The 26,723-nt window shown below is 39.5% G+C and overlaps 1 protein-coding gene across 12 annotated transcripts in view; it reads right to left on the bottom strand.

The window, feature by feature from the left end:
- The window catches only part of LOC461139 (cytosolic beta-glucosidase), a 1,143,797-nt gene that overhangs the window by 947,481 nt on the left and 169,593 nt on the right, over positions 1-26,723 (bottom strand). For 8 of the 12 annotated variants that reach the window (XM_063809428.1, XM_063809430.1, XM_003950299.6 and 5 more), the window contains one exon: positions 12,511-14,324. The exons of the other annotated variants lie outside the window; for them this stretch is intronic. In XM_063809428.1, coding sequence (XP_063665498.1) covers positions 14,122-14,324 — 203 coding nt within the window. In that variant the 3' untranslated portion in view covers positions 12,511-14,121. Of the gene's footprint in view, positions 1-12,510; positions 14,325-26,723 lie in introns of those variants that run through there. 12 annotated transcript variants of the gene reach the window in all.

The following is a 26,723-nucleotide window of genomic DNA, read 5'->3' as shown; positions in this document are numbered from 1 at the left end:
TCTCCATTTGTACTCTTGTGTCTCACTGAGTTTCCTCAAGATTATTATTTTGAATTTCTCTTCAGGGAATTCATAAAGTTCCATTTTTTGAGGTCAGTTACTAGAGAATTATTTTATTCTTTTGGTGGTGTTATGTTTCCTTACATTTTTATTTTTCTTGTGTCCTTGTATTAATGTCTGTACATCCGGTGGTGTGGTCACCTCTTTCAAACTTTACAGAGTGGCTTTCACAGAGGAAGACTCCCCTGAAGATGAGGGGTGCTGATCACGCAGGGTGCAGTGGCTCTGGTTCTATGTGGGCATAGTGGTGTGGTCTCTATACAGCTTCTGCAGTTGGGATCAACATTAGTCATGACTGTGGGAGTGTCAGTGATCTAGGCTGTAGGAGCTTGTGGCAGTGACAGTAGCTACATAGATTATTAGGGTAAAGGCTTTAGGGATCCTTTTGTTTTTGTTTCCTCACAGTGAGGCATATTAGCTGATGATCTCTTTGTATTGAGTCTGACACAGCTCATAGGAAGCTACATCAGTACCAGGATCCAGGACACAGGTGCTCAGAGCAGCTGCAGGGCCAGCTTCCTGGGCTCAGGGTCTTGTGAAACTATTGTTATACCTGGGACTTGAAGCATAGTTTTACTTTCCAAGGCATAAATGCGTGTAATTCAGCCACTAAGATAGGGTATGTTGCTCTAAGGCACACTGCAGCAGCTCAGACCCAGGCAGGCTAGAATGCAGCTGTGGATATAACTCTGGGGTCAGAACACATTACTGGTATGACTCCTGGCTGTAAAGGTGTTCCAGAGGCTCAAGCTGCAGGGAGTAGAGCACAACTGCAATTCAGGACCCAAAACCAACAGGACACAGTAGCACCTCAGGCTCCAGGGAATGATGTACCAGGTAGTGGTGACTCTGGACTCTGGGTTGATGGGATGCAGAAGTTGTCTGAGTTCAGTGAGGCCAGCTGCAACAGCAGCGAGGAACCAGAAATAGCATGATCCTGCTGTTGCTTGGACCCCAAGGAGCAGAAAGCAGTGCAGCAATGACTCAAATCCCAAAAGGCAGGTGCTTCAGTAGCTTGGACTGCAGGGTACTAGTTTAGTTCCAGATAGACAAGGAACATGGCTGTTTGGCCTGTAGGCCAGGGTAGCACAGCTCACCCAAGTCTCTGATTTCCTGGGATATGAGGCACTGCATCTGTTTGACCACACAACGTGCAGCCACGTGGGTCAGCAGAGCCTCTGGATCCCCGGGGGTGGGGCATCATGTAAGCTGTGGTGTTAAAGAGATGCAACTGCTTCAGGGTGCCAGAATATCAGAGCCCTGAAGGGGTAGGGGAACAGGGTGTTACTTTGGCTGTGGCACCAGGGGCATGGCTGTTCCAGTAGTTTGAGGCTCTGGATCCCTGTGAGCAGGGTACCACTTCAGCTCGACCCTAGTAGGGGGGTGCACTAGTGACTGGGATGGGAAAATGAAGCAGCTCTAGGGCATAGGGAGGGTATAGCAGTAGCTCTCCATGGAAATGACGTGTTTGGGTGGGTGTTGTGAGGCAGTGACTGAATCTCAGGGGTGGATGGAGGGATGCAATGGGTACTCATCCTCAGGCAGGACACACTGTACCAGTGACTTCTGTTGCAAGATGGTACAGAGTAGCAACAACATGGGCCACAAGCATGTGAGGCACAGCCTCAGCTCCTTGTCTGGGGGTAGCTCAGCATGTTGACTCAAGAGGGCTCTCTCAGATGGTCTCCAAGTCTCTCAGGACTGTAGGATTCTCCAGTAGCAAGGCTGCTGGGGTCCTCTTTTTTACGTTTCCTCCACAGGGAGAAGTTCCTTCTGGTTCTGAGCTGACCTTAATTAGGGGAATGAAGTGGGAGAGGCATGGTGATTCCTCTTCTTCTCCATGCAGCCATCCTGGGTTTCTGCGGTCTACAGGACTTCTGCTGCCTCCTTGCTGTTCTGCGATGCTCTCCTTTAGTTATTTTGGTCAAAATGTAGTTTTTTGTTTGTCGTGTTTTTCTGGCAGTGAGGGAAGGGGAGCAGGGAGAGCGCTACTAGGAGCTTCTAGTGGACCCTCTTGCTAACATCTTCAAACTTAAGTTTTAACAGATGAGAGAAGGATGGCTCCTTTTTTGCTATTACCATAAGCACAGGCTTGGTCTTCCTAATTGACAATCCAGCAATATTTTCACATAAATTGTAAGTTTCATGAGGACCAAAACTATTTCAGTCTTAGCCACAATGTATTCTCAGTGCCAGGACAATGCCTGAATCAAGATGGGTTCTTAAATAAATGTCTAATTAAAGAATAAGTGAGCAGGTGAGTGAGTGGATGGAGAGAAACAGAATGAGGAAAAAAGATAAAGTAATGGAGAAGGGTGAGAGAAGAAAAAGACAGGAGAGATAAAAGGAAAGAAGGAGGGAGCGAGGAAAGGCAGAAGAAAATAAACCAGTTGGTTACTATCTTAATTTTGCTATAGGTTAGGAGAGACATGTGTTGGTCTTAAACTCCCTGGTTCATTGCTAGACCTCAAAGAATCATCTGTTTCATTATTGCCTAATTCTGGAATAAATGCTACCATCAACCTTTCGTGGAATTATGAACTATGTCTTTATTTACTTACATGGCATAATTTTCAAATACATGACAGCTCATTGCTCATGTTGCCTTTTTCATGGAATTAGGAAAATGTAGCCTAAGTCTTAAACTTGCAGCTGCCATCCAATGAATGAGTAGGGCCTGCTTTGTGGATAGGGCTGCGATATGCAGCATTAGCTATCCAACTGTTACAGTCCTTGGGACTTCTGAATTCTGTCACCCTAGAAAATGAACATCAGTTGTGCTGACAGCTTTTTTCCCCTATTCTGCCATTTCTAATGAATCTATTCTAAACTGAGATATGTATTTAAATACTTTGTACATGCTATATCAAAAGAGCTATATTAACTTGTGCCTACAAAATCCCACACAAATTACAGGGAACTTACACATTTGATACATTTAGCCAAAATGGAGCTTTTAGATGATATCAATCTTATCAGGTGCCAATAAATGACAATGATGCAGACCTTATTTTCTACTTTCTTGATAAAAAACAATACAATGCTTTGACATAGCATCCAAATTCATAAAATAAGCAACCAAGAATAAATTTATTCCACAGGCTGAAGTGGAGAAAAGAAGGCTCATATGCTGTGAAAACAACAATAACAATGAAAAAGACCTTCTTATATCTCTAGGTCCCCAGATCCTAATGTGACAAGGATATTATTATCCACTGGAGTCATAAAGCCTTTTATAGAGATATTTTCCCCCTTAGCCCTGTTATTTTAATTTGTGCACAGATTTTAACACAGGCAATTTCCTTCTGCAAGGGCTTTTCACTAATAGAATTATACTGTCTAAGCTCAAAATGGCCTTTCGTTCTCAGTCCACTGGGCTCAAAAGATTATTTTCTTGTGGCGGAGAGCTCTCCACACTACCTGGGAGCCCACTATTATCTGCACTGAGCACCCCAATCCTCTACATCCTTCAAGAGGCTACACAGCTGGACCCAGCATGAAAATGACAAGCATTAGAAAGCTCCAAGAGTTTATTTTCCTCTGGCTGGGCATCACAGCTTCTGGATTCCCGTCAATGCCATCACAACACATGCCTTTCAATAAGAAGTGATCCTAACAAGATTAAATGTAATTTAGAGTCAATAAGGAGAAGTTTGCCATCAGGCAGAATTATAATAGACAGTATGATCAGAAGGTAGAGAATCTGGAAGGTTTTCAGGGATGCATTCTATTGTAAAAAAAATGAAACACGGAGGGGAAAAAAATGTTCATTCTCAGCCAAACTTTTCACTAGCTCCCTTTTGCACACAAATCCATTCACGGTCTGTATTAGTCCATTCTCCACACTGCTCTGAAGAAATACCCAAGACTGGGTCATTTATAAAGAAAGAGGTTTAATTGACTCACAGTTCAGCATGGCTGGGAGGCCTCAGGAAACTTACAATCATAGTGGAAGGGGAAGCAAACACGTCCTACTTCACGTGGCAGCAGGAGAGAGAAGTGCAAAGAGAAGGGGGAAAAACCCGTTATAAAACCATCAGATCTCATGAAAAACTATCAAGAAGACAGTATGGGGTACTGCCCCAATGATCTAGTCACCTCCCACAAGGTCCCTCCCCCAACACATGGGTATTACAACTAAGATTACAATTAAAGATTAGATTTGGGTGGGGACATAGAGCCAGACCATATCTCAGTTTATTTAGGTAACGAGAACTGTGTATTGCAGTTACAGGGAGGTAAAAAGAGAGAAAGACATTTGCAGGAAAAGGAAAACACAGTGTGATTTCTCCAGAGTCATCTTCATTGCTATACAAATGCTAAATGTTTTCACTTTTGCACGACATGGAACTTGAACCCACAAAAGGCACATGGAGCCCACTACAGAATTATACTTCATTCAGGGCACCTCTTAAATCATCACTTGATAGGCAGTAGCTTTGGGAGGTGGCCACTCTTCTGGAAGGCAGCCCTCCATCTTCTGGGCATAACAGATCTGGGAAAGTAGCAGTGGAATTGAGAAACTCTAGTCCAGGGAAGAATAAGCCCACACCGCAAGAAGAATAAGATGCTTTCATGGAGTTACCAGTGAATGCCCTTCATTGGAATCAATTGCCCTGGTATAAATGCAATGAATAAGAAAGTAAGGTGGGCATGTAGCAAGAGTTGATTGTCTGTAATTATTTCCATAATATTAGAGTCTTTACAATAAAATTAATGGGAAATAATAATAATAGCTACCACTCCATAAGCATTATAATGAGCACTTAGTGGACAATGTTCTAAGTTATTTTACATATATCATCTCATTTAATTCTCACTGAAGTTTTATAAAGTATTTTTCCTTAACTTTCACTTTACAAATGGTGAAAATAAAAAGCAAAGATATGAGTAAGTAGCTTCATGTCACAAGTTCCATAAAATGTGGAGCCATAATCACACACTGAGCTATGTGACACTATTCTCATGCTTAACCATCACATCTGTTCAACTGGTGACTGGAAATGCAAAACTTTAATCATGGGAATAATTCTAGTTTGGTCAATGTCATTGCTGGGAAGAGTAATAAGCTTATTAGAAGCCAGGATTCAAAAACAAAATGGCCCGGGTGAATGTAGAAACGAATAAAATAATTTTTGACTTGGACAATCATAATCTTAGATAAAAAGAAACTATACCTCCACTACTCTGTGAAATGACTAGCTGTGAGGTATGGAAAATTGGCTGAAGTTTTAGAGACATAGACCATCTTATGACGAAAGATTGTGGTGTGGCTGTGTCAGGGCAGCCCATTGAAAATAACCGGGAGTCAAGCCCTGGTACCAGGCCTGGTTCTGCTACAACCTTGTGGGGAAAGAATACAAAGCAGCATATTAATGTCTACAGTCAGGGTGTATGGGTCTCAATATTGGCTTCACCACTTCCCAACTCCATGGTTTACACAAGTTACTGATCTCTGCTCTGCCTCAATTTACTCATCTATAAAATCGGGAAAATAATCGTAGAATTTGTTACAAAGTTTTTGTGAGGATTAAGCGAGTCAATCCACGTCTTAAGTTTTCATTGCAAATAAGAACTTGACTACTTAATACCTATTCCATCAATGACTTAATATGCATTTATAAATTACTTAGATATGCCAAATATTGTGATAGATACTGGAAATATAAATGTGAATACGACTTCAAGTTGTTCACCATTTGGAAGGACAAAGTATCTCAAAACCACCAAAACATTGAAAACAGTATGTGTGTATCATATTACATCTGTGAGAATGGTTATTATCAAAAAGACAAAACATAAGCGCTGGTGAGGATGTGAAGGGAAGGAAACCGTTGCACACCATTGTTGGGAAGGTAAGTTAGTCTAGCTATTCTGGAAAATGGCTTGGGGGTTTCTCAAAAATAACAAACATATGAAAAAAAAGCTCATTATCACTGGTTATCAGAGAAATGCAAACCAAAACCACAATGAGATACCATATCATGCTATTTAGAATGGCGATCATTAAAAAGTCAGGAAGCAACAGATGCTGGAGAAGATGTGGAGAAATAGGAATGCTTTTACACTGTTGGTGAAAGTGTAAATTAGTTCAACCATTGTGGAAGACAGTGTGGTGATTCCTCAAGGATCTGGAACTAAAAATACCATTTGATCCAGCAATCTCATTACTGGGTATATACCCAAAGGATTATAAATCATTCTACTATAAAGACACATGCACATGTATGTTTATTGTGGCACTGTTCACAATAGCAAAGACTTGAAACCAACCCAAATGCCTATCAATGATAGACTGGATGAAGAAAGTGTGGCACATATACACCATGGAATACTATGCAGCCATAAGAAAGGATGAGTTCATGTCCTTTGCAGGAACACGGATGATGCTGGAAACCATCATTCTCAGCAAACTAACACAAGAACAGAAAACCAAACACCACATGTTCTCACTCATAAGTGGGAGTTGAACAATGAGAACACATGGACACAGGGAGGGGAACATCACACACCGGGGCCTGTCAGTGGGTGGGGGTCTAGGGGAGGGATAGCGTTAGGAGAAATACCTAATGTAGATGATGGATTGACGGGTGCAGCAAACCACCATGGCACGTGTATACCTATGTAACAAACCTGCACGTTCTGCACATGTACCCCAGAACTTAAAGTACATTAAAAAAATTAAAAATAGAACTGCTATATGATCCAGCAATCCCACTACTGGACATATATCCAAAGGAAATGAAATCAGAAGCTCAAAGGAAAATATGCACTCTCATGTTCCTTATAGCATTATTCACAATAGTCAAGATATGGAATCAACCTAAGTGTCTATCAACAGATGAACACATAAAGAAAATGTGGGAGACACAGACACATATGTATGTATGGGTATGGATATGGATATATGTATCTATATATATATAGATATATATATGGATGGACGATATGTAAACTAATATATGTATATACATACAAATCTACACAATGGAATACTATTCAGCCTTTAAAAAGAACAAAATTATGTCATTTGGGACAACATGAATAAGCCTGGAAAACATTATGTTAAGTGAAATATTTCGGGCACAGAAACACAAATACCAAGTTATCTCACTTATATGTTGAATCTAGACAAGTGGGTCTCATAGAAGTAGAGAGTAAAATGGTGGTTACCAGGGACTAGGGGTGGGAGTAGAAAGGGGTTGGGGAGATGTTGGTTAAAAAAATTATGTGTGACAGAGATATAAATTAGTGATTACAGACTAGAGGAAGCAGTTAATTTTTAAGTATCTTGAAACTTTAACAAGTACTTTAAAAATATGTTACAAAGAGAAGATAAATGTTTGACGTAATGGATACCCCAGTGGCCTGAATTTGGTCATTGCACATTGTATATGGGTATCAAAATATCACATGTACTAAAAAATTACAATTATTACATATCATTTTAAAAATTATTAAAATGGAAAAAATATCTGTTGTCTTAAATGCACACCTAGATGGAGTATTGTATATATTGGCCAATGTCTATCAATTGGACCATTGTTCGTATTCAGAGCCATTACTGACCTACCCATTTCCATTATCCAAATATCCAATCAATTATCTTGACTGCTGAAATGTGTCTTTATCTTTAAATGCATTTTTCTAATAATAAAAGAAAACAGAAGCTAAGAATGGAAAACATTGGAATAAATTATAAGGAAGAGAGAAAAATTAGCTATAACACCACAACCTAGAAAAAATTTAGATATTCATAGTGGTTATTTCTTTCCATCTGTTCTCTTTGTCTGTGTGTGTGTGTGTGTGTGTGTGTGTGTGTGTGTATAGAAAGAGAGAGAGAGAGGTTATAATATATATCCTATATCTAATGTATTACATAAATATATTATTAACTCTTCCATATACATTTTTAATTTTTCATTTTGAAATAATTTTGTACTTACAGAAGAGTTTCAAGAGAGTACACAGACTTCTATATATTCTGCACCAAGCATTCCCTAATGGTAACTGTCGTATATTTATCAAAACTAACGAGTTAACACTGATAAAGCAGCATTAATCAAACTGCAGGCTTTATTTGGATTTCCCAGTTTTTCCACTAATGTTCTTTCTTCTGTTCCAGGATCTAATACAAAAAATCATCTTGCATTTCAGTTCCCATGTACTTTAGATACATTAATTACAATTATAAATTAACTTTCCATGTATGTACTTCCCACTCCACATAGGACTCTTAACACATCAAGTATACTCTACTATAAGCTTTCAATCTGGTTCCTATATCCCACTTTCTTTACTATTCCTCAAAGTGCTACCTATAAATCATCACCATCCTGCTCAGAAACCTTCAACCTTACTCTGAGAGAAAAACCGAAGGTTCTTTGGAGAACATTAGAGACTCTCCACATTCAAGTCCCAGCCTGCCTGCTCTCTTCCCTGAGGTGAGCTGGCCTGAGCACTGCCCCCAACAGCCCACAGGCTTTATGCTTTCTACTTCCATATTTTTACCTATATTATTTGTATTATCACTCAGGTTATTTTTTAATTGTATTATTTTCCCTTGCACATGAAAGCCATCCCCACCCACCTCACTCTCCTCTGCTTATACACAGTCATGCATCCCTTAATGGCAGGGATACATTCTGAGAAATGCATTGTTAGGCAATGTCATCATTGTGCAAACATCGTAGAGTGCACTTACGCAGATTTAGGTGGTGTAGCCTACTACACACCTAGGCTATGTGGGGGAGCCAATTGCTCCTAGACTACAAACTTGTACAGCATGTGACTGTACTGAACACTGTAGGCAACTGTAGCACAAGACCAAGTTTTGTGTAGCTAAACATATCTAAGCACTGAAAAGATATGGGAAAAATACAGTATAAAAAGTTTTTTTAAAAGGTAAAAAATGGTAGGGCACTTACCATGAATAGAGCTTTTGAGACTGGGAGTTGCTCTGGGTGAGCCAGTGAGTGAGTAGTGAGTGAATGTGAAGGCCTAGGACGTTACTGTACACGAAGACTTTACAAACACTGTATACTTAGGTTATACTAAATTTATAAAAAGAAATTTTCTTTCTTCAATAATAAATTAATCTTAGCTTAAAATAATGTTACTTTATAAACTTTTAATTTCCTTAATTTTTGACTCTTTTGTAATAACATAGCTTAAAACACAAACACATTTTACAGATGTGCAAAAATATTTTTATATCCTTTTTCTTTAAGCTTTATTCTATTTTTATTTTACTTTACTTTTTAAACTTTTTTGTTAAAAATTATGACATAAACACATTCATTGTCCTAGGTCTACACAGGGTCAGGATCATCAATATCAGTCTTCCACCTCCACACCTTGTCCCACTGGAAGGTTTTCAGGGGCCCTAACAGGCATGGAGCTGTCTTCTCCTATGATAACAACCGCTTCTTCTGGAAGACCTCCTGCAGAATCCGCCTGAGGCTATTATACAGTTAACTTTTTTTCATTAGTAGAATGAGAACACTTTAAAAGAATGATTAAAAGTATAGTAAACACATAAAACAGTATCAATATATGATCATTATCAAATACTGTGTATCACACACACTCATATATCCTAGACTTTTATGCAACTGGTACCACAGTAGGTTTGTTTACACCAGCATCACCACAAACACATCTTAGCACAACGCATTGTGCTAAGATTTCATGATGGCTACGATGTCACAAGGTGATAGAGATTTTTCAGCTCTATTATAATTTTATGGGACCAGCATCGTGTATGTGGTTTGTCATTGACCTAAACGTTGTTACGTGACACATAGCTGTACAACTCTGATTCTCTAAAAATTCGCCCAGCATTGTTTGCTATCATTTTAGTCTCTATCCTAGTTCCCCAACCAGTTCATGAACTTATTTGGAGAACTGTCTTGTCTGCAGTATTGCATCTCTATAAAGTATTGCATAGTTTAGTTTAATCAATACGTACTGATTGAGCAGCCGGACACCTTCAACTCTAATGATATAAATAATGTGATCTCTGGGTGTCCACTCCAGCACTGAAGGAGCTTGGAAGTTGTCACTCCCATCATTTAAGGAGCTCAGAACTTGTCACTCCCATCCTAACACAAGCAAAACAGCCAAACAGAAAATTAACATATATTTTTAGAGTCATCAGAGAATTAAGGTCATAGGAAAAACCACTGACACCAGAATTAGACATGGACAGGCAAAACATGAATCCCAACTTACCAGGACAGAGACTCATAAACAGATACTTCTGTGGGAAGCAGAGATAGTCCCCTAACAGGAAAAGCCAAACTATAATTGATGAATTGCTGAGGGTTCAGTGTGGACAAGTTTGAGAGTTTAAAATAATAGCTCGACACTAACTGTGCCTTTACCATGCTTCAGGATATAAACATGTTACATATATCAGCTTAACTAACTCTCACAACAGTCTTATAAGGAAGTTTATCTCCATTTTACAGATAGGGAAACTGAAGCATGGGAAACTTGAGTAAGTTACTTAACGTCACTTGGATAATAAACATCGGAGCCAGGATTTGAATCCAGGTGAGTTGGCTCAGGAACCCACACTCTTAATGATGCATTACATTTGCCTGATACCAGATACAAATAGCCACTCCGGCAAGGTCATCTAGGTCGGTCATTGCTCAGGTATCACATTCAGACACTGGGAAAGCCTGGGATCACAGGCCTTGTCTACTACTCTCTTCGAGACACACTCAGCAACTCACATAGTTGGGGGTTGTTCTTTCCTATGGCCGGCCCTACCTTGGCACTTCAACCCCCACCTCCCCATCTTACCTACTGCCACAGTTAATAAGGTTTATTCTCCTTTCACATCACCATAACCCATATTATGAAAGACCATCATGAAATGTCTCTATGTCACATTTTTCCTAATTTCATCCTTCAGGGCTCATCATGCTTTGTACTCTCTACCATGTCCCTCCCCTCAGACAAGAGCCTAAAATATTCTGATTAGTGATGAATATGTGTTCTCCGGGTGAGGCGTATTGCTAATAATTAAACAGTATTAATTCTACCAGCTTTGATTATACTCTGCTCTCTCAGTAATAAGGTTCAGTATTCTATTTTCATTCTGCCTAGCACTGAGTAATAGAATTGGTGTTTAAGAATTATCATATAAATCTACTTTTTGGTCAGCCAGTGTTGGAGGGTTTTTTTCAATATATTACAAATGTATTCATTATTCCCTAGTTCATAAAAATAATTAAAAGCTACAGGCCAAACACAAATTCCCAGAACACGAAAACCTGACTGGCATCCCACTGCCAAATACCAAGGTTGCCAGCTTCTGAGTTTATGGGTTTCTTAATGAGAACTTCTACCTTCTCATTCGATAAAGGGCTTAGGTAGACAATTCCTCCTGGTGTTCCTAGTATAATTCCTGATATAACCAGGAGTTGCAAAACTAAAACCCTACACATCTAAAATGAAACTGGCCTACTGTTATTTTATATATGTTTTTAGAAATTCAGAAATGACTTGCCCTAAAATAAAAACTGTCAAAAAAATTTCTTAAAAGTGATTCATAGAATGTAAATAACATGTGTTCATACTCTTCTAAAAAAGAAAGGAGGAAAATAACAGAGAAGGAAATACAAATAGATCCAATTCATCATTGTGATACCTAGGTTTCTCCTTAGATAAAACAGACATAAAACATGTGCTTTACAAGTCTCAGATGACCTTCAAGACATCTAAGTACAGTATCTGTGGATTTTTAAGTATAATTAACAACTGTTGTTTTTCTATTTAAAGAATTTTCATTCTGTTTCCTTAACAGGCAAAAGCCAATCAGTCTTGTTCTCAAATGCTAATATAAGTAATTAAAAATAACATTAATTGAAATACTGCAGGGCTGTTAGGTTTTTAGATGGTGAGTTATTTTTTTTTTCCTTCATCTTAACCTTGTGGCAATACTAATTTACATGACCAATTAGGGAAGCACCCTTTGTATGATCCATCTCTAGGATAAAGAGCTGGGCTTTAAAATCCAGCAAAGAACTGCAGAAGGCCACAGCACTGTAAGTAAGCTTGGGCGCCAGCAGCTAGAATCTTTATTTCACCTGGTAGACCAAACATGACAGATCGTCTTATTTACAGTGTGAATACTAATTTTTTTGGTTTTGGTAACAAAAATACAGTGCTCATTTGTATTGTTGTAAAACTTGTAAATATGCCCTGTAGGATAAGTAATATTCGAAGCACATCCTAATTAAAAGGAAAACTCAGTTGTCTTGCAAGATAATACAAAAGGGCACATAAATTGTAAATAAGATACATGGTAAAAATGAAAAAGACAGGCTGGATAGGAAAGGAATGAAATAAGATTCGGAAATGTGCTTCTTAAATGAACACAAATTGTGAGATAATGTCTCATTGAACAATAAAAATAACAAACCAGTGGCAAAGATGTAATAGAATTTCCTCTGTATACCATTTTAATCTTAATATAATTTTCCCCAGTGCATCCACATTTATTGAACTACTACAACCATTTCTTTCTCACTCTGTCCAAAGTTACTGAGAGTGTGTTTCTTTGCTGTAAATAATTCCCTGATTATGAACATGAAAACGATCCAGAAATTGACCACAGTTTATAAAAGAAAAAAAATGACAGAGCATCTGCTCAGGGCCAAAAGCCTTACAAGAATGCCAAAAGCATGTGCAGTTTCCTCAGGAAAGCAGGGGGCTGCATGCAAAAAACCATTTTCCCTTCCTCCTGCATAAGGCAACTCCACACCTCTATTTCTTTGTTCCTGTCTTCAGAAAATGCAGAGAAGACTTCCATGGTACCTCAAACTACAGTTTGCCATCATGTGAGAATAGGGCTGATGCCAAGGGAAGTGCCAAGTCCAGTTAATCAGAACCCAAATGGCTTGAGAAAGATGCACAACAGTATGGCCTCAGTTTCTCAGTCTGCAAAATGGGGATGATCATAGTTAAACCTCTTAGCTTCAAGTCTAATAGGTAACTAGGTGCTTACTAAAGTCTACTGAAATATGGATGTGAAAGACCAAACTCCACATACGTGAAGGGTTTGCTGGAGGGGAGACATGGAGGCCAGAAGGAGCCCTGCCTCTACTCCTGACCCCTACCTTAGGAAGTTCAGTAAAATGTCCAATTCCAGTCAACCCCATACCAATCTCAGACATTTCAACTACCGGGGTAATAAATCCCCACCCCACCTTTGCTTACACTGAGGTTGGTCATTCACTTCATGTATTTTTTTCATGAGGTTCTTAAGGTTCTAAACTTTAAAGAAACATTCAAAAGTGGAAATTATGCCCTGCTTATCACTTAGCTTTTAATTTGGCACCACTCTGCCAAATTAGGAATCTGTTTTTTACTGAACATCAACACTCAAATACTTTTTCTGCCATTCAAAGTCTAATTTATTCTATTATTTTATTATTTTTCAAAAGTTCGTTAGGCAAAAGGGAGATGTACTTGTCCAAACACACAAAATATGGGCCGAATATATTAACAAGTAGATTATCAATTCACTATTTTGTTGAAATGAATGCATAACTGTATAATGTGACTTTTAACTTTGATTTTTTATGTAGAAAAATTATGGATCACATGGCAGTGGATCACCTAACCAAAAACAGCTTATGGAATCGGAGTAATTAAGTTCACAAACAGGTACGCTTATAATAAATGGTCTCCTGTTACAGTTGCAAATCATGGTTGTATCATCTTTATAAACTTTGCATTTTTTTTCTAGAAAAATGTCTAAGGATTTAAATTTATGTTTCCAGGTCTATCTGATTTTGCAATACAAAAATCAAGGTTAATGGTTTTCTCTTCCATTTTTTTTTAAAAACCTCATTGATCCAAATACAAATAAAGGCCATTATTAAATACTTCACGAGGCATTACATATTCAGACCTTTTAATCACAGATCCATTGATATTAAATGTTGATTAAAGAAGTAAGTTGAGATTGCCTGAAAGATCATCACCAAAGCAGATTTCCTTTCCAAAAGCAGACGCCTCTCCTGTATTTCTCAGCCATCTTGCCTACAGATGTGCTTCAAGGCCATTGTTTCGGATGATCTTGGCATATTCCTTGGCCGATGTGTAAGGGACTCGGGGTCTAGCTGGGTCTTCAAAATCAACGTGGAAGAGACCAAACCGGCTGCTGTATCCCTGGTTCCACTCAAAGTTATCCAGAAGAGACCACGCACAATATACTTGAAGATTGACTTTATCAAGTTGGATAGCTGAAATTTAAAAAAAAAGAAAATTATCATTTCTGGGAAGGCCTTATGAGAACACAGACAAAATCACTGATGAGCAGTCTGGGTCTCTTTCTCCTTCTCTGCAGGAGATCACAGTGGGAGAAGACAAAACCTGTTCTCTATCCCCCTTTTCCACAAAAAAGAGATAAGTATGTAAGGTAATGCATTCTAATTCGCTTGATTTAGCCATTCTACGATGCTGTACATATATCAAAGCATCATGCTGTACACCTTAAATATATCCAACTTTTGTCTATTTTTAAAATCCCCTTTTCCAGTTTTCTGCTTGAATCAAGCAGGGGCTTAATTCAATAAGTTGTTATATATTATTCTAATTATTCGGCAATTCATTCATTTCGAATTTACTTCATTCATTTACTCAATGAACAATTTTTCAGTACCTATCACTTTTTAGGCACAAAGATACACACACAAGTTCCTCTCTGGTACCTAGAAGGATATTCAGTAAAGACACTGTTCCGTTTCTAAGTACAGCCTCCAGGTATTCCAGAAAGTCCACTAGAAAATTGGAAGAGATAACAGTAGCATGCCTGAGGAAGCCTCAGAGCTTACCTGCTGTCCCCATGGTCAAACTGAGACATGTCTTATAATTCTGGAGACAGAGCCTCCAAAATGAAAAGAGTCAAGGGTCAGCACGCAGCTTTAGCCATGACTATATCCTAGACCGAGGGAGTACAGAAATGCTATGGCATCCTCTCTTAGTCTGATAGGGTGGCTATAACAGCACACCATACACTGGGTGGCTTATAAAAAGAAAAAAATTATTTCTCACAGTTCTGAAGGCTGGGAAGTCCAAGATCAAGGTGGCAACAGATTTGCTGTCTTGTGTGGGACTGTATCCTGTTCACAGATGAGTGTCTTCTTGCTGTGTCCTCATATGGCAGAAGGGGCCAGGGAGCTCTCTCATACTTTTCTTATAAGGGCACATATCCCATTTATGGGGGCTCCATCCACATGACTTAATCACCACCCAAAGGCCCCACCTTTGGGATACTGGGAGCTAAGGTGTCAATATGAATTTGTGCGGGGTTGGGGGGGACAAAACTTTCCATCCATAGCACATCCTCTTTGCCCCATATCTAAACTCAAAATGGTGCTTAAGCCCTTTAAGAGCCAAAGCAATGGAGCATCTCTCCACTAAGTGTATACATTCATAAATATTTGGTATGATTTTATTTGTGGATGCCCAGAAGCCCATCCACAGACTCCATGTTAAGACATCAAAATGTAGATTCAACACATATAACTATTCTCCACATAGTTTCACACTGATTTCCATCACTTTATTCAGGGAATTTAGCTTACATTTTCTTAGCATTTTAAGCTTGGCAAAACTCTGAGGTCTTGTGAGTCCTTGCATTGCGCATTTTCTTTTTTAAAACCAGAATAAATAAACCCAACCTATGGGATGCACTTCCTAAAACACCAAATATCCATTTATCAGTAGAGAAATTAAATGAAAAGGCCAGTTGCTTTATAAGGTGGATATATGTCTAAATAAGCTAGGTGAGAATAAACATTCATATACTAAATCATATTTTAATTGTTTCAGAGATTGCTTTCAACCAAAATGACTCCTCTAAATATTCAGCAAAATAATACCTAACCTTTAATTTTTTCATTGGTGTCCATTTTGTATTTCAGGTCTCTTAAAAGCACTATATCTATATTCCACTACACATGTGTTGCTCTCCAAACATTCTTGGAATTTTTTTCTATGGATATTCCGTAGACAAAAAGCCCCCAACAGTCTGACGTATAACCCCCTCAACATTTGTGCCTGGAGGCGTAAGATCTGCTTTGCTTAGAGAGTTTTTTATAAATAGCCTTGAGGCAGGAATTAAGCCAAGCTGGATTGACTCCTTTAATTTTTTTTTAATTTTCAATTTTTGTGAGTGCATAGTAGGTGTATATATTTATGGGGTACCTGAGATATTTTGATATAGCCATGCAATGTGTAATAACCACATCATGGTAAATGGCACGGGGTACAGTGTCAACCATAAGGCTGTCCTCACTGTGACACCAACCACAACCACACGGTAACTGACGTGATTTATCATGATGTTATTATTACACATTGCATGTCTATATCGAAGTATCTCATGTATCCATCCCCTTAAGCATTATCCTTTGTGTTGTAAACAATCCAATTATACTTTTAATTATTTTTTAATGTACAATTATATTATTATTGACTGTAGTCACCCTGTTGTGCTATCAAATACTAGGTTTTATTCATTCTCTCTATTTTTTATAACCATTAACCATTCCCACTTTGCCCCCTCCTACAAACCCTCCACTACCCTTCCCAGCTTCTGGTAACTAACATTTTACTCTCTATCTCCATGAGTTCAATCGTTTTAAATTTTAGCTCCCACAAATAAGTGAGAACATGTGAAGTTTGTCTTTCTATGCCTGGCTTATTTCACTTAACATAATGTCCTTCAGTTCCATCCATGTTGTTGCAAATAACTGGATCTCACTCTTTTTTATGGCCAAATAGTACTCCATTGTGTATATGTACCACATTTTCTTTATCTATTCATTGATTGATGAACACTTAGGTTGCTTCCAAATCTTGGCTATTGTGAACAGTGCTGTAACAAACATGGCCATGCAGATATTCCTTCAATACACTGATTTCCTTTCTTTGGGGTACATACCCAGCAGTGGGATGGCTGGATGGTAGCTCTATTCTTAGTTTTTTGAGGAACCTCCACACTGTACTCCATAGTGGTTGTACAGATTTACATATTAGCTCTTTTTAAATAAATATTGTTGAGAAATAAGAAATATAGCAATAAGCACATTAAGCTGTGCGGGAATAAAAGCATTACTAGATATCCCTTTTTCTCCTACCTGTCCACATTTGCTATGTCAGTTATAATCTGGAAATATCAATGTTTTATATAATTTATTTTTTTAAGAACCCAGTTTAAGTACTTGATGGCATATCTTTAAGAATCAAAATGGTCTGGCCAGGCGTGGTGACTCATGCCTTTAATCCCAGCACTTTGGGAGGCCGAGGTGGCTGGATCACCTGAGGTCAGGAGTTCGGGACCAGCCTGGCCAACATGGTGAAACCCTATCTCTACCAAAATTACAAAAATTAGCTGGGCGTGGTGGTGGGCACCTGTAGTCCCAGCTACTTGAGAGGCTGAAGCAGGAGAATCACTTTTACCTGGGAGGCAGAGGTTGCAGTGAGCCGACATCATGCCACTGCACTCCAGTCTGGGCAACAGAGTGAGACTGCAACTCAAAAAAAAAAATATATATATATATATATATATATATATATTTATCTCAAAGCCAAATACCAGGCCAGAAAGCAATAGTCTCTTTTGCCTTGTAATTCAACCTGGGGACATGTGAGAATTTGCATATTTTCTTTCTCATTTGCAGAACCACTGCCCAACAAGAAACCCTGCCAGGTATAGAGCCAGACAGTTTCTGAAAACACACATGGTCCCACTGATCACATATAAAAGGATTGATTCATGTGCTAAACCACTGGACAAAAACGATGCCTTGCCTGCTTGGAAGGGAACAAAAAGGAAATCTTGACAATTTCATTGTTAACTGCCAGGAGTTCCGCAGCAGGCACTAAACTGCCCAAGTGACACTGGTGAATGTCTGTGCATTTTCATTGCAGGAACATTGAAGTAGAGAATTACTTAGTTAAGACTGAGGAACTAGCCTGCTGGAATCTTCCTCACTTGCCACCACTGGGAAAAATTACAAAACCACACTGGAACCTGCATGCCTCCCCTCTTCCAATCTCCTCAAGAACCAAAAGAGACCATCATTACATTTCTTGCCACCATGATTTATGAGGTCTTAAATCTTGCCAGGGGGAAAAAAAACACTTCCATGAGTTCACTTTCTGTTTCCAGAGTTGGAGTCAAAATAAACACAGGAGCTTTGGGTGAGTATGGAGCACACTAGGATAAAAATGACATGCATCACAAAGTCAGGGTATGGGTTTGGACTACAAGATCAGTGGAAAACGTCTCACAGTAAGCAGGTTGGAAATAAAAGTGTAAGAGAAGTATCTAAGCCTTGCTAATATGTTATAGCTTCTTTCGGGCTGTTCTAATTATAAATACCCTATGCAGGCTAGGCACGGTGGCTCACACCTGTAATCCTAGCACTTTGGGAGGCCAAAACGGGCGGCAGATCACCTGAGGTCAGGAGTTCGAGACCAGCCTGGCCAACATGGTGAAAAACCATCTCTACTAAAAATACAAAAATTAGCCGGGCATGGTGGCATATGCCTGTAGTCCCATCTACATGGGAGGCTGAGGCAGAAGACTTTCTTGAACCCAGGAGGCAGAGGTTGCAGTGAGACAAGATCGCACCACTGCACTCTAGCCTGGGTGACAGAGTGACACTCTGTCAAAAAAAAAAAAACCCTATGCTAGTGTTGTACTCTACACATGCGCGCACACACGCGCACACACACACTCTCTCACACACACATGCACACATAAATGCACTGCCCAGTTAGCTAGACTGAAAAGGTTGAGGGCATAACATCAACCATAAGACTGTCCTCACTGTGACACCAACCACAAGATCAAGGGTTTGCCAAACCTTCAGTTTTGGTAATTTGCTAAAAAGACTCACAAAATTCACAGAAAACTGTTATAGTCACAGTTCTGATTTATTACAGGAAGAGATAGAGATTGGCTAAAGAAATAAATGCATAGCACAGGACCTGAGGGGTTCCAAACATGAAGTTTCCATATGACTCCCCTGGGAGTCAAATGCATTGTCTTCCTGGTATTAACGTGCACAATACAAATAGAGAATTGCCAACCAGGAAAGCACACCTGAGTTTTAGTGTACAGAGTTTTTATTGGGGGCTATATTAGGGTTCTCTTAGAGGGACAGAACTAATAGGATATATTATGTATATAGGATATATATATGTATATAAACTACGCTTTATATATAAAGTATTAACTTACATGATCACAAGGTCCCACAATAGGCTGTCTGCAGGCTGAGGAGCAAGGAGAGCCAGTCTGAGTCCCAAAACTGAAGAACTTGGAGTCCAATGTTTGAGGGCAGGAAGCATCCAACATGGGAGAGAGACGTAGGCTGGGAGGCTAGGCCTGTCTTGTCTCTTCATGTTTTTCTGCTTGCTTTATATTCACTGGCAGCTGATTAGATGGTGCCCACCCAATTTCTGCTTGCTTTATACTCACTGGCAGCTGATTAGATGGTGCCCACCCAATTAAAGGTGGGTCTGCCTTCCCCAGCCCACTGACTCAAATGTTAATCTCCTTTGGCAACACCCTCACAGACACACCGAGGATCAATGTTGCATTTTTCAATTCAATCAAGTTGACACTCAGTATTAACCATCACAAGGGCTTTATTATAGAGGCATGATTGATCAATTGATTGCCCAAGTGGATTAACTCAGTTTCCTGGTTAACTGATGCCAGGAACCTAAAGCCCCCACATTAAATGTGATTGGTCTTCCTGATGTGATGAGCTCCCAACCTAAACAAAGAGATTTTTTTCAATTATGATATAGATTGCCTCTTAGAAGCTGAGTGCAAAAACCAAACCGCTCTTTGGACAAAATTTAATTCTTCACTACACGTGTGTGCATACTCATATACATAGAGACGTTATTTTAGAAACTCATTATTTTATGACAAGGGGCAGAATCTTTTTAAGTTGCTGGTTTATGAAACATCCTAATTATGCTTGTGTTTGTCACATTACAAAACTCTAGAAATTGGAAGCTCAGCATCAATGGAATTTATTTTTCCGCAATTTATAAACAGAGGTAGTCTTTGTTTTCACGATGGTCTAGGACTTATATATAAGACACCCGTGGATGTGACAAAACTATCAAGCTATCAAAAAAAACCACTCATCCATAGACCCAAGCTGCCATGTCAAGAATCAATGGAAAAATTCAGGACAGTGCAAAAAGCAGCCGCCTCACAAAGGAAAAAAAAGAGAGGAGTAAAGTGCCAGGAATGAGCAGGGAGAAAAAATATATAGGCCTCTAGATTTTTCTGTTTAGCTAATGGCAAGCTATAATATTCAAGGAAACCTTCCTAAGGAAAGTAAGTAAAGAAGGCTGAATATAGTTTTTAAAAATAAATCTTCAAAACAATGGAAATCTGACAAGTTAGTAGAGAATTAACAAGTCAAATTTGAAAGTGGAATTTGAGGTTGGTAGACATGAGAGCTACTTTTGCCTGATGGGATGTTCCAATCTTAGAAAATCTAAATCTTTTTCTGTTTCCTGGGGTAAAGCTAGATGTCAAAACTCAGAGTCATAGCAGGTGGGAAGTCTAGTATGAGACCCCACCCAGAGAAGACTACACACTCAAAAGATAAAACACTCCGTGTAATGGTGAGAGAGTGCCAGAGACAAACTAGTCATTGGAAAGTCTTGAGTTTAATCCCCGGTGGTTCAACAAGTGTAAAGTCTGGATCTTGGTTTGAGGTGATGGCATACTGGTAGTACCCCCAAGTACCTGGCAGATGGACATTCAAATTATTTTTGAAAAGAGTGATCTGTATATTCTAAAACTCCAATAGTTACTACAATATTTTAAGTATAATCATCAGCACATAATCATATATAACCAGAAAGACATGGAAAATTATGACATAAAGAAAAATAAATAACCACAATCAACAGACAACAGAAACAAATCCACAAAGCACTCAGTTATTAGAACTGTCATACAGACTGTACAATAACCACATTTACCATGCTTAAGGAAAACAGACAAACCTGAAATATCTTCAAGGTTAGGAACCCAGAAACACTGAGGTGACATGTTTGGAAAGGGAACCTCTACAGGCTTACATTTTAATCCCAGCTGCACCAGTTGCTAGCTGGAAGGAGCCTCTCATTTCTCATGAATACAATGGAGACACTATTATCTACTCCTAGTGATGTTAAAAAGAGTAAGTGAAATAATAAGGAAGGCCGAACCCAAGGTAAAATAAACACCAGGAAGGCACATGGACAGAGAAAAGACCATGTGAGGACATAGCGAGAAGTTAGCCTCTGCTGACAAATGCCGTATCTCCTTTCAGAAATGTATGGCGATCACTGAGAAACTAAGAAGATGCTTTGGCTCAGCAGGGCCAAATGCCTTTTTAGCCCACTGCTTAGCTGAAATCCAGCTTCATCCCCAGTGGATCAGGAAAAGTTCTCTCAGTTCACCATGTGTGTGGGTTAATGGTGGCCCCTGCAAAGGATAAGTCTGTCTACCCAAAACTTGTGAATGTGGCCTTATTTGGGAAAAGGGTCTTTGAGAATGTAATTAAATTAAGGATCTCAAGATGAGATCATCCTGGAAGACAGTGTGCCCTAAATCCAATGGCAAGTGTCCTTAGAAGATAAGAGAAAGGGCAAAGACACGCAGGAAAGAAGACAACGTGGAGACAGAGGCAGAGATTGGAGTGATACATCTGCAAGCCAAGGAACACCAAGGGTTGCCAGCAGCCACCAGAAGCCAGTATAGAAGCATGGAGTAAATTCTCCCTTAGAACCTCCAAAAGGAACCGGTCCTGCTGACACCTTAATTTTAGACTTCTGGCCTCCACAACTGTGAGAGAATAAATTTCTGTTGTTTAAAGCCACCAGGTTTGTGGTAATTTCTCACAGCAGCCACGGGAAACTAATGCACCATGCTCTTTTAGAGTGGTTGCCAACTGGGCTCTGAGTCCCAAACCACCCACCTGATCTTCCTGGGGGCTTATGAGAACCTCTCTTAAGGCCTGTCAAAGCTGGAGAAAGAAAGCCTTCCGGGGACCCAGCTTGAAGCCAATTTTCTGGCAATTGCACCCACACTCACTTTGAAAATGTGTTTCTTTGAGTTTGGTTGAAATGCACAAGAGCATTACAATTGGAGGGCATCTCTAGCTGGATAACAGTTTTTACAAGAAAATTGGCATGTTGGCTGTTTTCTCTTTTCATTGGAAAAAAAAATAAAACAACATCAGGAAGATCTAAACATAGAAAATGCATCATAAGCCCCCCGCTCCAACTCCAGCTGAATATCAGTGGCTGGACAACATCTGTGAAAATGCCCAAATAATCCCAGTGCAGGAAGCCCCACCTGCAGATGGGAACTCTTAATAGCAAAAACTATGACTTGCTGAAAAGAGAGTCTTTGAAAACCAAAAGCTAATTTTTAAATATTTTATAGGACAATGCCAATTAACCAGAAAAAAACTGCACAGATTTCTTAATTATCAGTATTATTCCTACTACTTACATTAGACTTTGGAGAGAAAAGGCTGCAAATAGCAAGTAGTTGAAAGGAATTATATTTAAAAAATCTAAATGTTAAAGCTGATCTGAGGCTAGGTTCATGTTCTGGGTCATCTTCTATAACTTCTCTATCAATATTATTTTTACAGTACCTTATCCTCCAGTAGAGAAGTTTCTTTTACGGGAATGAAATTTCTTCTCAGCAAGGGAATTTCTCTTCTATTGGAAAAGCTGCCTTCCTTACCCCGTTCCCTCCCTTTCTCTCTACTTTCCTTTCTTTCTTTTGTTTTTCTCCTCTGGGACTTACTTTCCTCTTCTGCAAAATGGGGTTATAGTATCATTTTCATAGGATTGTGGTGCGTATTAAATAATGAATAATGCCTAGTAAACACCCAATATAAACTACCTTGTTGTTGCTATTGTTTTTATTTCCCTCAGAGTCTGGGAGGGCAATGAATGAAATCTGTTTTATCTCTTTCTCCCATCTGGCTTCAAACAGCTTTCAGAGGGTACAGAGTCAGCACAAAATGATCGGTGCTGAGAAGCAGAGAAATCAGGGCATAGAGGGAAAGTTCAGCATCTGGGACAGGGTTTGTGCTCTGTGAGAACGGGTCAGTTGTGGGTCACAAGAAATAATCAGCAAAAACAAGGAGCTCGGGTGATTCTGCCAGGAACACTGGATACTGCTGAAGCTCCCCTGCTTTAGTGTGCTGGGAGATGGAGATGGCATCACTCAAGGTTTTTGGGATCCTGCAACATCCATCCTACATCCATTAAGTGAATATACGTTGTGCTAGGAACTGGGAATACAATGATGAACAAAATAAGCAGCCCTTCATTTACAGCTTATGTGGAAGGTATATCTAAATCAAATTATCACTCTGTGAGTATCGAATTACTGTCTGTGAAAAGTAGTATGAAAAGAAAGAAGTGGGTAATGTGAGAACATTTTAGTTAACAATTATTGAACATTTAGTTACCACTTTAAGGATTTCATGTATGCATTCATCCATTTAGTCTTTACAATCAACCTATGAGTTAGATAGTTATTATCAGTGTCGCTATTTTATAGGTAAAGGAATTGATACACAGAGCGGTTAGGTAACCTTTGCAAAATTCATACATCAAGCAAGTAGGAGAGTTGACATAGAAACCCAGGCAGAGTAACAACAGCAGCAGCAGGTGAAGCCACCATGCCATACTGAGTCTTGACAGCACACGAGAGTGGAAGATCTGCCCTAATCAGCAAAAGTGGCAGAATAAGGCTAATGGAACAGTTTCCTGGAGTAAACTAGAGCTGAGTGCCCACAAATGAGTTGGATTACCTAGCACTAACCAGCAGGGCTCTTTCTCGGTTGTAAGCAACAGAAGCTGAAGTTGGCTATTGAAGCATAGAAAGTGTTGGGCTGAAAAAACAGGCTCAAATAAAGCTCTCAGGAACAGTGCTCAGAAGCACACCACAGAACTAGTTGGTTAAAGAAACAGCCTTGGGCCAGGTGCGGTGGCTCACTCCTGTAATCCTAGCACTTTGGGAGGCTGAGGCGGGCGGATCATGAGGTCAGGAGATCGAGACCATCCTGGCTAACAGGGTGAAACCCCATCTCTACTAAAAACACAAAAAATTAGCCGGGAGTGGTGGCAGGCACCTATAGTCCCAGCTACTTGGGAGGTTGAGGCAGGAGAATTGCTTGAGCCCGGGAGGCGGAGCTTGCAGGGAGCCGAGATCACATCACTGCACTCCAGCCTGGGCGACAGACTAAGACTCCATTCTCAAAGAAAAAAAAAAGAAAGAAACTGCCTCAACTGCTAATGACCCAATGAGCATGAGCTTCTGCAGTTCATGTGGCTCCCCAAATCCAACTTTCTTGCAATCCTAGCAGACACCAACATCTTGGCAACTTCTGTACCAGAAACTAGACCTTACAAGGACTATCATTCTCAAAAGCTGGATGTCTCTTCTGCCATCCTTACCAGCACAATAGGTTTTGCCTTTGTCAAGCTGTTCCCCTTGAATTAAATTCACACACAGATGAGTCTGATTGGTGGGACACATGTCTGTTCCCTTGCTCCAGAGAAACCTGGGGAATCTCACTCTCTACCTTGGCTAGACAAAACTCATAATGCTGGATATCTTTCAAATGTAACCAATGTGTTCAACAAACGCTAGACAGCCGAAAACATGACAGATGTCTACAGCACTAGATGAAGAACGACAAGAGCAATCCAAGAAAACAAAATAGCACATCTGAAAGCTCAGCTATGGGAAGGGGTCACAACACATTTAAGGAACTTAAAAAAGACAGTTCAGCAGGATAAATTATAAAAAATTTATGGGGAGAAAGTCGCAAAGTAGTGCCTGAGACATTCAGCTCCCTTTAAAGATTTTAAAAATTTTGATCTTTATCCCAACAGCAACAACAACAAAAAAAAAATCGAAGGGTTTTAAGCAGGGGAGTTACTTTAGCTAATTTGTATTTTTAAAAGATTACTGTGACCTCTGTGGAAAATAGATTTGAGTGTAGCAAGAACGGAATCAAAGAGAGCATTTAGGAGTGATTACAGTAAATCACAAGGGAGATGATGAGAGGTTGGTCTTGGATGGCTTAAGTGAAGATGGAGCAAACCAGATGGATTCAACAGAGGAGATATTCAGATAAAAATCAACAAGATTTAGCAATTCACTGACTATCAGTGCAGAAGGAGATAAGAAAGCTAAGTTAGCACAATTTAATGAATATTGTCAATGTCTGAATTAGAAAATATTGAACACAGATAAGTTTCAGGGGAGTGGCAGGGAAGATAATGAATCCAACTTTGGTTATGATGACTTTACGTTACCTTTTTTGACCTCCAAAGACAGAGCTGAAAAGGTAATTGCATAAACAGATAAAGAGCTCAAAGTAGAGTCCGAGATGGAGGTGGAAACTTTGGATAATGATGGGGAGATGGTAATTGAAATCATGGATGTTGAATAGAATTTAGAGAATAAGAAAACAAGACTTTGGTACAAGCCTTACAGCATTCCAGCTTTTAAAGACAGGCTGGAAAAGGGAGACAGAGAAAGAGGGCCAGAAATACCCCCAGATCCTTAAGCTGATAAAATCACAAGAGATGCTTTCTATGGATATGATTTTACAGAAGTCACACAGCCAATACAAGGAGAATCTGAGGATAGAACCAAAGGCTGTCTGACTCCAAAGTCCATGATCTTTCCATATGGATAACATTGAAAGATTGCAAATCTAGAATACAAGGACTAGAAGTGACAAGCAAGAGTCAAAGCCACTATGGGAGGAACAATGCTAGACCAAGTGGAGAGCATGAAGTGGTTGGAAGTGGGAGAAGCACCTGGAACACCAGACCCCTAATAGCAAAAATCCTTCTATGACCTTCAAAGTCCTATATGATGAGGCGCTGCTCTCTACTTGCCATTTGCCAGGGACACTGAGATCCTTTTTCTTCTTGGAATGTGCCAGCTCTTGACCATCTCATGGCCTTTACACTAGCTTTTCCATCTGCCTGGATCATTCTGGATCAATCACTTTATGATTCTTCGTTGCCATTAAGGTCTTAGTTCCAATTCAACCTTAGTTAGTCTTTTCTAACTCTCCAGTTTAAAATTCTATTCCTAACCAACCCATTCTCTCTCATGTCATCATGTATTGTTTTCTTTGTGGCCCTTACCATTAAAATTAAGTGTTTTCTTCACGTATTTACTCATGTTGTATTATTTTCCCCCAGAAGATTGAAAGGCTCATGAGAAAAAGAGACCATATTCATCTATTCTTTTTAATATGCCCCACCCTGAGAACAATAAGTAGCACATAGTAGAGGCTAAGTAAACACTTGCTGAAGGAACAAGTGGGAGAGGGAAGGAAAGAGATATGAGAGGAGAAGGAATGAAAGAAAGCAGGGAGGGAGGGAGAGAGGAAGGAAGAAAGGGAAGGAGCAAAGAGGGATCATCTTAACATGACTTTAATAGGACTCTGGTCTCACTATTCCCATCTGGGTGGTGGAATCACAGCATCTCCAGGCTGAACAACAAAGGCTTCAGTGGCCATTGATTTCAAGTCTTTATCCAGCATCTTAATCTCTGG

This window comes from Pan troglodytes, chromosome 3 (genome assembly GCF_028858775.2).
Source record: "Pan troglodytes isolate AG18354 chromosome 3, NHGRI_mPanTro3-v2.0_pri, whole genome shotgun sequence".
Classification (NCBI taxonomy): domain Eukaryota; kingdom Metazoa; phylum Chordata; class Mammalia; order Primates; family Hominidae; genus Pan; species Pan troglodytes.
The sequence above is the reverse complement of the archived record's forward strand: the minus strand, read 5'-3'. Positions and strand labels throughout refer to the sequence as shown.